The sequence below is a fragment of the Myodes glareolus genome, chromosome X, assembly GCF_982192425.1.
Source record: "Myodes glareolus chromosome X, mMyoGla1.1, whole genome shotgun sequence".
Lineage (NCBI taxonomy): Eukaryota > Metazoa > Chordata > Mammalia > Rodentia > Cricetidae > Myodes > Myodes glareolus.
Window position 1 is genome coordinate 143497183 of NC_142053.1, and position 13237 is coordinate 143510419.

Sequence of the window (13237 nt, forward strand, 5' to 3'; positions counted from 1 at the left end):
TGCTCCAATCAGTTCAACTTCAGTCCATGACTACTCCATGGAACAGATATGATTTGTTCTTCGTTGCTTATCAAAGGTCTTCACGTTCATACCTTTCAAATTATTTCTTAAAAGTAGACTTTCTTCTCCATTCCTTTATAGTAAAATCCTACACCGACGTGGTACATTTCTGTCTGCCAGCCTTACCTCCATCTTGCTTCTCATCATCAATAATGCATGCCAGAGAACCTGAATGCATGTCAGTGATCTTTCACCCCATTAAGGAGAGACTCCAAGACCCCCCTTTTAAAGAATAAAATAGAAGGTCCTTGCCTTTATCACCAGTTTTCAAACTATTTTTTTTTGTTAAAGTCCTTATTACATTTAGATTTGCTTGTACATTTTTAAAAATATCACCTTTCTATTCCAAGATCCCATCCAAACTACCAGATGGCATTTAGTCATTAAATCTCCTGGTCCCCCTTTGGTTGTGACAGTTTCTCATCCACTGCTTGCTTTTGACGATCTTGGCAATTCTGAACACTGCTGACCAGAAAGTTTGCAGGGTACCCTTCAGTTGAGATTTGTCTGGCGTTTTTTCCAGATAAAGCTGATGTGTTTGGGGTAAATGAGCAGGGAGGTGAACTGCCCTTCTTACTATAAATCTCAAGGGTATATCATAACAAGGCTTGCAGTGTCTTCCATGCTTTCTATTTTTCAGCTACTCTCTTCTTTCCCTACTTTCTGTACCATCCTCATCATAAGAAGCCACAACATGCAGCCCACACTCAAAGCTAGCTTGGAATGAAGATCTGGGGATGAGGGGACTAAGTTCTAAAATTGGAAGGGAATACATTTATAACACTTAACTACAATTCAGCATGTGAAATGTCTCTTCTCATTTATTTTTTCATTAAATGATCCCTCTATGTATAGACATGGGAATATTCATTTTATATTCTGTATGATAATGTAATTAAAAGTTATTTATTTTGTTGTGTTTCAGATACTTATGGGTTCTGGCTATGGTAAAAACTTCAAGTTGGCTTTTGAGTTCCTTTGACATGCCTTGTATCTTTATGGTTGTCTGTCCTTTGAGTGTTAGCTTACTTTCTGTATTAAAAGATGCTCCATCAGCATTGGGCTGAGCTCTCAAAGTCCAGTTGAAGAGTGGAAGAAGTGAGAATATGAACAAAGAGGTCAAGACCATTAAGGGGTTACCCACTGAAACAGCTTACTCGAGCTAATAATGAAGCCTTTCAACTCCGGCCTGACAGTGAGGGAATCAGCATAGGACCAAACTAGGCCCTCTGAATGTGGATGACAGTTGTATGGCTGGGGCAGACTATGGGCACACTGGCAGTGAGGCCAGGATTTATTCCTGCTTCTTGTTATGGCTTTGTGGAATCTATTGTCTCTGGAGGGATACTTTGATCAGCCTAGATATAGTGGCGATGGCCCTGGTTCTGCCTCAAATCAATGTGCTAGACTCTGTTGACTCCACATAGGAAGCCTTACCCTCTCTGAGGGGTAGATGGGGAGTGGAGTGAGGGGTGAGGCAGAAGATAGAAGGAGGAGGAGGAGGGGAAGGAGTGGGAAATGGATTTGGCATGTAAACTGAGAAAAGATAGCTTTTTAAAAATAAATTAACAGAAAAAAAGATGCTGCCCTAGACTAAGAGGCACTATGTTTTTATCATAGAATGCTACAAGAAATTATGATCTAGTAATTTTAATTTTAATTTTTCTTAATTTTTTTTTGTTTTTATTGAGCTATATATTTTCTCCACTCCCCTCCTCTCCTCCCTTCCTCCCGCCATGCTTCTACCCTCCCCATGATCCCCATGCTCCCAATTTACTCAGGAGATCTTGTCTTTTTCTACTTCCCATGTAGATTAGATCCATGTATGTTTCTCTTAGGCTCCTCATTATTGTCTAGGTTCTCTGGGATTATGAACTGTAGGCTGGTTTTTCTTTGCTTTATATCTAAAAGTATGAGTGAGTACATATGATATTTGTCTTTCTAGATCTCGGTTCTCTTACTCAATATGATGTTTTCTAGATCTATCCATTTGCCCACAAATTTCAAGGTGTCATTTTTTTCTGCTGTGTACTCCATTGTGTGATGTACCACATTTTCCTTATCCATTCTTTGGTCAATGGGCATTTAAGTTGCTTCCAGGTTCTGGCAATTACAAAAAAATGCTGCTATGAACATAGTTGAGCACATGTCTTTTTGGCACGATTGAGCATTCTTTGGATATATACCCAAAAGTGGTATTGCTGGGCCTTGAGGAAGGTTGTTTCCTAATTTTCTGAGAAATCACCACACTGACATCCAAAGAGGCTGTACCAGCTTGCATTCCCACCAGCAATGCAGGAGTGTTCCCTTTACCCAACAACCTCTCCTGCATAAGTTTTCATCAGTGTTTTTGATCTTGGCCATTCTTACAGTTGTAAGATGGAATCTCAGAGTTGTTTTGATTTGCATTTCTCTGATTGTTAAGGATGTTGAGCATCTTAATTTGAATTTAATGTCCACATGCAGTTAACAACTACCATATTACACAGGATAATGCTCTATACTGATTGCCATCATCATACAATATTAAAATACTGCTTTCTACACCATATTGATGAATCTCATTCCTTTGGGTAGTATGTTAGACTGGTTATATCACAAAGGAAGACTTACCCAATAATGAAGCAGGAAACCGCTGTCCCAAAGAAGGCGTAGGCCAGAATTGATCCAAGATTTCTGAAAAAGTGTCTCTGAATGAAACAAAAAATAGGAATTATAATAATTATTGATAGCAAACCAAATTTAAAAAAATCAAACATATAAGCAAAAACTTTACATTAAAAGCCTCTAAAACCTAATATGTCACATGGTTTATACATCCAGCAATATCAGGAGTCACTGCAAAATAATGCTATTCAGTCTTAAACAGCGTGGTTTTAAAATATCCTTTGTACTAACTAAGCAAGTTACCAAGAACCTGATAAATTTCACACAAAACAATTCAGGCTAAAAATAATGAACTGAATTGAGTGTTTATATATGTAAACCTTTTTTTTGAGACTGGACAAAAGCCATCTTATTTCACAGTTCTGCCAGGTAGTCCCTATTTTAGTGGGATCTTAGAAGGTCATTAAAGATAAAAGTCTGAAACAAATAAATGAAAAAGTATCATTTGAGAATCTTTCTACTTAATTTGATGGCAGAAAGCAGACTACTAAATATATGCTCATTGGACTTGAGATATCCCCTTATATTCATCTGGTTTACTCTTTGGAGTCTGAAAAAGATGGACAACAGAGACAGGAGTGGATAAATGAAAATGGTAATGAATTTGATTAAAGATGGCCATGTTTGTTATAGGAAAAACTTATAATCAATGTTAAGACTCAGTGATTATTCAGAAAGTTGCAAGATTACAATATCCCTCTGATGGGGTTCTGCATATTCAAAAGTTACCTTCAAAATGAACACCACAAACACATATGCACACATGCTCACTTCTTACAAGTCATCAGATCCATGGGGTCTCCTGATGAAGAGAAGGTTATCCCTGATCTTAAGGTCTTTTAACAACAGGCAAAGGCAATTTCTATTTGAGATTCAAAAGTACTTAATGAGAACAGACAAGCAAAAGTCCTCCAAACACTCACAATTAAAGAAAGATTATCAAAATGTTAGCCATTATTTTTTGTTGTTTTTATTGAGCTATATATTTTTCTTGCTCCTCTTCTTTCATCTGCCTTCCCCTTCAATCCTCTCCCATGGTCCCCATGCTCCCAATTTACTCAGGAGATCTTATCTTTTACTACTTGCCATGTTCATTAGATCTATGTATGTCTCTTTTAGGGTCCTCATTGTTGTCTAGGTTCTCTGGGAGTGTGAACTGTAGGCTGGTTTTTTGCTTTATGTCTAAAAGACACTTATGGGTGAGTACATATGATATTTGTCTTTCTGGATCTCGGTTACCTCACTCAATATGATATTTTGTAGATCCATCCATTTGCCCACAAATTTCAAGATGTCATTGGTTTCTTCTTCTGCTGTATAGGACTCCATTGTGTAAATGCACCACAGTTTCCTTATCCATTCTTCAGTCAAGGGGCATTTAGGTTGTTTCCAAGTTGTAGCTATGACAAACAGTGCTGCTTTGAACATAGTTGAGCACATGTCCTCGTGGTATGATTGAACATCTTTTGGGTATATACCCGAAAGTGGTATTGCTGGGTCTTGAAGGAGGTTGTTTCCTATTTTTCTGAGAAATCGCCACACTGGCATCCAAAGGGGCTGTACCAGCTTGCATTCCCACCAGCAATGCAGGAGTGTTCCCTTTACCCCACAACCTCTCCTGCATAAGTTTTCATCAGTGTTTTTGATCTTGGCCATTCTTACAGGTGTAAGATGGAATCTCAGAGTTGTTTTGATTTGCATTTCTCTGATGACTAAGGATGCTAAACATTTCCTTAAGGGTCTTTCAGCCATTTTAGATTCATCTGTTGAGAGTTCTCTGTTTAGGTCACACTTCATTTTTTTATTTGATTATTTGTTTGTTGGATGACCAGTTTCTTGAGTTCTTTGTACATTTTGGAGATCACACCTCTGTCCTATATGGGGGTGGTGAAAATCTTTTCCCATTCTGTAGACTGCCATTTTGTCTTATTGACTTTGTCCTTTGCTTTACAGAGCTTCTCAGTTTCAGGAGGTCTCATTTATTGTTTCTCTCAGTGTTGTGCTACTGGTGTTATATTTAGGTAGTGATCTCTTGTGCCAATGTGTTCAAGTGTACTTACTTACCACTTTCTCTTCTGTGAAGTTCAGTGTGGTTGGCTTTATGTTGAGGCCTTTGATTCATTTGGACTTGAGTTTTGTGCTTGGCAATAGATATGGATCTATTTTCATTCTTCTACATGTTGATATCCAGTTATGCCAGCACCATTTGTTGAATATGCTTTATTTTTTTCCATTTTATATTTTTTTACTTCTTTGTCAAAAATCAGGTGTTCATAGGTGTGTGAATTGATATCTGGGTCTTCTATTTGGTTCCATTGGTACTCCTGTCTGTTTTTATGCCAATACCAGACTGCTCTCAGTACTGTAGCTCTGTAATAGAGTTTGAAGTCAGGGATTGTAATGCCTCCAGAAGTTCCTTTATTGTACAGGATTGTTTTGGCTATCCTGGATTTTTTTGTTTGGTTGGTTTTTTGTTGTTGTTGTTGTTTGCTTTGTTTTGTTTTTTGTTTTTTGCTTTTCTATATGAAGTTGAGTATTATTCTTTTGAGTTCAGTGAAGAATTTTGCAGGGATTTGACCATCATTGCATTAAATCTGTAGATTACTTTTGGTAAGATTGCCATTTTTACTATGTTAATTCTGCCTACCCAAGAGCACGGGAGATCTTTCCATTTTCTGGTGTCTTCTTCAACGTCTTTCTTTAAAAATTTAATGTTCTTGTCATACTGGTCTTTCACATGTTTGGTTAGAGTTCCTCTGAGACATTTTGAGCTATTAGTATTAGCCATTATTTTTAAAGATAGTGAAGACCCAGTAAGCCACTGAGGAATGTCGGGAAAAGAGCACAGCAGCATCAGGCTATATGAGGAAAGGGCTGTAGTTGTCTTCTGCCCTATGTCTCAAAGGGTCAAGACCCTGCTCTCATCTTTTAACAATGCTTGCCACTATGAGGCTCAGAAGTCAATAAAACATTTACTGCCCATAAGTGACCTGCTCAGTAAGTGACCTTCTCAGAAAACAATTCTTTAAGGACATGCCATGCCACATGAAGATGCTGCCTGAACAGATCATGAACATATTATATATATGAATATATATATACATATGTATATATATATATACATATTTGATGCTATCTTAAGTCTTTTTTAATAAATGCTATTGCATTTATACAGAAAGACTTGGGGGTGGAGGTTAGATTTCAAAAATATCAACCACTACAATTCCCATTAAACCTCCACTAAAGAGGCTGGTAAGATGGCTCAGTAGGTTTTGACAATTTCCACCAATCCTGACAATCTGAGTTCAGTCTCTAAGACTTGCACTGCGGAAGAAGATAAATGACATCACCACCCTCCCTGCAAGCTGTCCTCTGACTTCTATTTGTATATTGTGGCATGCATTCACATAAACATGCACAGGCATATAAATAAAAGTATAATGATTTTTTTTTTTTTTTTTTTTTTTTTTTAGTTTTTCGAGACTGGGTTTCTCTGTGTAGCAAGTTTTGGCTGTCCTGGAACTCACTCTGTAGACCAGACTGGCCTTGAACTCACAGAGATCTGCCTGACTTTGTCTGCAAGTGCTGAGATTAAAGATGTGCCACCACCGAGCTATAATGATTTTTTAAAAGTTCCATTAAGGGCTTATATGAGGGAATGCTAGGAGCAACAGTATTCAGGTGACATATCCAGACATAAATTGCAATCTCACATGCACTTGTGCTTGTACTCAGTGTTGGAATATGGTCTAAGAATGGAGATATGTGAGAGGAATTCTGAGAGCTTGTGAGATAACTCCAACAGGAGAAGAGTCTTGTAACTTCCGTCCCTTTATTGACACTGGTTTGTTCTTGGAATGTATTTTGTGCCCCTCAAAGGTGTAGTAAATAGGGGTAGTTTTACTTCGGATTATCCATTATCTTACTTTTGTTATTCAAAAATGTTTCCAAGCAGGGTCTATCCTTGAATTTGTACACATTCTCAAGTCAAGTGAACTTTGTTCATGTGACCTTGATTAACTGTCTTAAGTTAAGGTTGCTATTGCTGCCTTGAAACACCATGACCAAAAGCAACTTGAGGAGGAAAAGGTTTATTTCATTCACAGTTATATACAACAGCTCTTCCTTGAAGGAAGTCAGGACAGGAACTCAAATAGGGCAGTATCCTGGAGTCAGGAGCTGATGAGAGGTCATGAAGAGAAGCAGCTTCCTGGCCTGCTACGACATGACTTGTTCAGCCTGCTTTCTTATAGAACTCAGGACCACAAGCCCAGGGATGACACCACCCCCAATGGGGTAGGCCTTCCCCCATCAATCACTAATTAAGAAGATGACTTACAGCTGGATCTTATAAAGGCATTTTTTAATTGAGGTTCTCTTCTTTCAGAAAACTCCAACTTGTGTCAAGTTAACATACTAGCAGCACAGTCACTCTCCAAATATACTTATCTGATTATCTAAATAAAGTCAGCTATTGCATGAGACTTTAGTCTATCTCACTTTAGGCTCCATTCTCCCAGGCTCACACTGTCAACTAGAGTAGGAACACAGCTTTCTTTGTGGCAATTATTCCCAGGGTTAATAGAAACCCAGATTAGATAAACTTGCATTTATGACATTAGCTAAAGCACAAAATTAGAAATGTAAATCTACAAAAACACATGCTGTGCAACAATACAGAATCTTAAGCTTTCCTCTCCCCACACACAAATTATTCATTTCTTATTCAACCCTATTGAACTAAATTTTTATTTTGGAAAGATATGCCACTTGGCTTGCATATGTATCAGCATTTCATAATACACCAAGTATTTCATATATACTAACTCATCCAGTTCCCACAACAACCCAATGGAGTTTCATTCTAATTTACTTGTTTGTTTGTTTTGGTCATGCTGGAGATTGACTTAGGGTCTTGTGGGTATTATATAAGTGCTTCACCAATGAGTTAAATCATCAACTATTGTTTTGTTCTTTAGATAAAAGGCACCCTGTAGCCCAGGCTGCCTTTAAACTAGAAGTCCCCTTGCTTTAGCCTCCCCAGTGCTGACTTTATAGGCATAAGCTCATATATCCAGTTTTTGGACCATTTTACATGAGAAAAATCTATGGTTTAAGTTGCCTAAAGTCATATACCAAACTATGACCAGGAACTGGAGATCCAGTATCTGGACTTCAGGAGCATGGCTTTCTCAGTCTCCACCACTCTCTTTTGTGAGGAAAAAGAAAGGATATGCGTTACTGAATTGACTTTTCTTCCTACTTTTATGAGTTTACAATATAGTCATGACTGGTCCCTACTCTTCTCTCTCAGGCACAGAATGACAAACGGGGGTGGGGAGGGGGGGTGGGGAGGGGGAAGAGATAGTAGCAAGTCCAAGTAAAGTCTTCAAGAATCTAAACCCATCACAGACCAGAATGAGGTTCACTTTTGGTAAAATCTACTAGATATTCATTCCAGTTAGTAGTGTACTTTTCTCAGCCTTATATCCCTACTGCTGGGGAAGCAATTCTCTCCCAATCCCATGATCTGTGGGGTGGGGTGTGTTTGTGTGTGTGTGTGTGCATGCATGCGCACACGTGTGCACGTGCATGCACGTGTATGTGTGAATATGTGTGTGTGAGATGGTCACAAAAATTTGTTTAGATGACTTTTTTCCCAAACTAGTGCCCTATAAACAAATCACAAGCAGTGTCAAACAATCAAGGGCAAATCCAATAGTAACTTTTTCAAGGTAGAAACATGTATCAAATGATCCAAATGGTATTGATCTACCGTCAATTAAATGGTAAAATAGTTATCACTCATTTAATTAAGAATAGATACAATCAGAGATAGCAAGCACAACATCAACAACCTATCCCGTGACTCTATAAGGATTTTTAAAAAAAAAAAAAATAAAGACACTAATGGTTGGTAACATGGACTCTAGTGAGTGTCAAAAACAAGTTAAGTTAGTAACAGACAAAGCTTGTTATTTGGGTTTCTTTCAAGAAAGCAGAACTGATGAAGGGATGATTCTAGCAAAATGTTTTTCAACCATTAAAGAGGCTTTGATAACCTATGATTTGCTTTCATTTTAAAGCAACCATGACATTGATTGTATGTTAAGATTAATTATTTTAAAAATTTAAAAAATTTAAAAAATTTTATTTTATTATATAAAATAAATATTCAACACCTATTTGATCCAAAGAATAGTTCCCAAATTTTCCTCTGAGGGAAAAAATGATATCATACCTATAACAACCAGTTCCTATCTATTATGTGTCAATAAATGAAGATTCAAATTGTAGTGAGGAGCTGCGGGCAGGCCTGCTTTTTGTACCACCCGGCTCCCGCACGGCTAGCTTAGCCCCGGAAATAACAACACACAAATTGTATTCATTTAAACACTGCCTGGCCCATTATCTCTAGAGAGTTAGTTACTGGCTAATTCTCACATCTTCATTAACCCATTTCTAATAATCTGTGTAGCACCACGAGTTGGTGGCTTACCGGGAAAGATTCAGCATGTCTGACCTGGTGGCTGGCTCCATGGCATCTGCCTCACTGCACTCTTCTTAGCATTCTGTTCTGTTTACTCCACCTACCTAATTTTCTGTTCTATCAAAGGGCCAAGGCAGTCTCTTTAACCAATGAAAATAACACATAGACAGAAGGCCCACCTACATCACCAGTACTTTGGCAACTGTTCAAATTGGAAAAAAAAATGTATGTTTGGGAAGTTTTATATAGAAAATCTGCATCTAGTGTAGCACAAAGGAATACCTGGACCTGAAGTTGGACAGAGAAGGCCTAGTTTTGATTTAGTTCTGCATCAACTGCATACCCTCACTTGCAGCATCACTCATTCTGAGTGTTTTTAACATCAGTGAAATGCAGAACCCTTTCTACATTCTCAAATGTGTGTGTAGAAACACACAGTCTCCTGTTCCTCAGATATCCAGCAGCCCAGACTTCTCATGTTCCTCTCCTGTCCCAGAGTGCTGCAGTAAGGAGGGCTCACTTGATCTATGAAAGGGAACACTGTTTGTCCTTGACATGAAGTCTTAACCCTTTTGTACTAGGCAGGATGATTGTTTTGTTCCTACAGCCTCCATACTGTGAGTGAAAGAAGCAGCCTTTGTCCTGCACAACAGTTTCCAGGTTCTCTCCATCTCAGCCTCCTTATCTCTGATTGGCTGAGCTGGTAGCTAAGAGGCCACTGTCTTTCTGTCTTCAATTCATGAAATACTTATGGAGCCATTACTAAGAGCTAAACTTCATACTCCAATAGGTTTGTCAGAGACTTTGAATCATAAATTAATTGTTTAATCATGAGGTAATTTGTGTCTATGCTCATCATTATTTTTTATATTTTCCATGAAAATTTATATAGATATATAAACAGATATAAATATGTTGAGTAACTGTACCTAACTGGTGTTCCATAAATGGTTTAAATTCAAGGAGTGGCTTTGACAGAAAATCTAGTCTGTTGAGCAGGTATCCTCTTCTAAAGGGAACTGGGAAGTGTTCTGTCTTCTATTTTCTGAAAGAGCTTCTGCAGGGACAGTTTTATTTCTTCCTTAAATGCTTGGTAGAGTCCACTAATGAAGCCAGGTAGGTTTGTAGTAGGTTTTTAATTATTAATTCAGTTTACTGTTTATATAGAATTTTCCATATTATCTCTGGTCAGTTTTATTAATTTGAGAATCTGTTCATTTCACTTGTCAAATTTACTAGCGCAAGGGCTAGGAAGATACCACATAAAACAAAAGGGGGAGATGGCTCAGGTGTAAAGTCTCTTGCTTTGTTAGCACAGGTACTTGAATTTGAATCACTAGAGCACACATGAAAAATCTGGGTATAGCTGTGTCTTCCTGAAGCCCCAGCATTGGGAGGTGGAAGACAGGTGGCTCATGAGATCTTGCTGATCAGCCACCCTAGCCAAATAGTGAGTTTCTGGTTCCATGAAAAAAAAAACCCTATCTCAATGCAACAAGACAGAGAACAACAAAAAGAAACATTTGACACAGTCCTCTGGCCTCTGCATGCAGGCAAACAAGTACATACTGTAATAATTTCAGCCACATAAGGCTGATACTTCCGAGTTCTAGGGGTCATGCAAGTACAGACAAGCCCTCAGACAAAACAAGTGCCTAATGGCCCCTAGGGAGGTTAAAGGGCCCCCTGCAACTAAGACTCAGCTAAGCCCTTGTGTGCATGTGTGAGCCCTGTCTTAGGACATATGTAGTCACACCAACCCCCTGTGCGCATGCGCTAGGCAGCTTTTAAAAAGCTGGACTCACCATCTTTCTCTCTCTGCACACTGATTCCCCAGGCCTGTACACGCCCCCTCTAAAAAACTCCTAAGCGGGTTTGTTGTGTGTTTTGTGGTTCCTTCTCACTCGCACCAGGTAATTTCACTCATGTGTATACATCACACACTTGGACACACAGAGACACACACAGAGACAAAGACAGACAGACAGACAGACAGACACACACACACACACACACACACACAAGAAAAAAACCAAGGTGGGCGTGATGGTGCACACTTATGATCCCGTACTGAAGAGGTTGAGAAAAGCAGATCCCTGGAAATCCCTAACCAGTCAGTCCAGCCCACTTGAGAGATTTTCAGGCCAATAAAAGACCCTGTCTCAAAAATAATGAGGTGTACAGTGCCTGAATCATACCTGAGATTAACTCCTCCCTCCCCAAACAATTTCGTGGCATGAAATTGTCCTGAGTACTCCTTTATTATCAGCTGAATGTTGGAATATTCTATAGTGATACTCTCTCTTTTGTTCCTAATACAGTTTTCGCAATTAAGCTATCCAGAGTTTCCTCATTTAGAAGTCATTTTCTAGTTCATAAAGGTGTTATGTTTACTGTCAGCCAAGATCTCTCTTCTCTAGACCTGGAAGGTTTGTCTCAAGTTTTCCTTTAGAGTTGAAATGGGCTATTACCCTAGGAAGGCCTTTGGGGAGGTAATCTTTACACAATACTCCCACAATGAGAAAGAGAGAGGGGGGATGGAGGGAGAAAGGAAGCGGGAGAGAAAGAAAGAAAGATCTACCTATGTTTTGTAAACATACTTGGTTTTTCAAATAAACAGTAGTTTAGGTTTAAGATGCTGTCAAGTACAGTGATCCTCAATAAGGGGGATAGTCAAGTTCTTTAAAACTTTTTTTGATTTCTGAACTAACAATGGATTTACTGAAGTTGCAAAGACAGTACAGACAGGGTTTGTGTATCCTTCATCCACTTTTCTCCACTGATGGTAACATATGTAGCTATAGGAAAGTATCTAAAACCAGGAAACTAACATTAGTACAATATCAGTGTAATTTTATCAGATATGCAGATTGTATAGCTACTGCCATAGTCAAGATACAGAACTGACCTGGAGCATCACACTCATCTAGCATTGTATGAAAGGCTCTTCACCCCATCCTTGGACATACAGAAATATTCTATGACTACAGAAATATCCCTTGTGATCTCTCTCCCCAAACTCTACTTTACCATCATCCCTAATCCCAGGGAACCACAAATTTGTTCTATAGTTCTATAATTTTGTCATTCCTGTAATGCTACATAAAGTAATACAGCATATAATCTTGAATGTAGATTGTCTGACTCAGCAGAATGCCTTATAAGTCTATCCAGATTATACAGCAAACATTTTTTCCATGTGATCACTGAAGATTTTTCTATGGTATGGATCTACTACAGTTTGATTAACCATTACCCACAGGAAGGCATTTTAGTTGTTTTTTGGTTTTGTATTACAAATAAGATAGTATGAAGAATGTGACATAAGTTTTTGTGTGAATGTAAGTTTACTTTCTCTTCAAGAAATCCTCAGCAGTGAAGCTGTTTCCTTAAGACAACTTGGACTTCAGTTTTACAAGAAACTATCACCTTGCTTGTCAAAGTGGCTCTATCATGTTACATTCCTGCTGGTGGTATGAAAGAGCTCTAGATTTTAAAACAGAAATGAATCACAGATGATGAAGCCACCTATGATCTCTGAGTGGGTACAGAACATAGAAATCTGAGAGTTTAAGGGGAAACACTAGAAAATTATTTAGGTCAATTAACACTGAGACTCTTAAGAAATCTCTTAAGAAATTACTGGCAAAATGTTCATACCTTCTTTAAACTGTATCCAGCATGAAAAATAATTGGAGGCAGCAGAATGTTGAAAAATACCTCTGGATCAAATGTTACCTGAAATTTTAAAAAGAAAGTCAAAATTTAGATAAAGATAAACTGAAAATATTTATTAAATATTGAAAGCCATTGACTAAAGTGCCTGTTTAAAACAAAAGCCACCAATGTATTAAATCATTACAGCAGTGAAACCACAATTTCCCTACTGACTGGTATGTTCTTCCTCTCTATCTCTCCCTCCTCCAGCACTTCTGAATAAAATTCCAGTGTTCTGTCTTAATACACATTAAGTCCTAACAGTTAGAGGCAATTTCAGGAACTCACAGAAAGCTGCTGCCA

At 38.2% G+C, this 13237-nt stretch overlaps 1 protein-coding gene across 6 annotated transcripts in view; it reads right to left on the reverse strand.

Annotated features, from left to right (window-relative positions):
- Positions 1 to 13237, reverse strand: part of Slc9a7 (solute carrier family 9 member A7) — a 218940-nt gene that overhangs the window by 104510 nt on the left and 101193 nt on the right. For all 6 annotated transcript variants that reach the window (XM_048461540.3, XM_048461539.3, XM_048461541.3 and 3 more), the window contains exons 3-4: positions 12878 to 12955; positions 2674 to 2750 (exon numbers count right to left, since the gene is read on the reverse strand). In XM_048461540.3, the coding sequence (XP_048317497.1) occupies positions 2674 to 2750; positions 12878 to 12955 (155 nt within the window). The remainder of the gene's footprint in view (positions 1 to 2673; positions 2751 to 12877; positions 12956 to 13237) is intronic.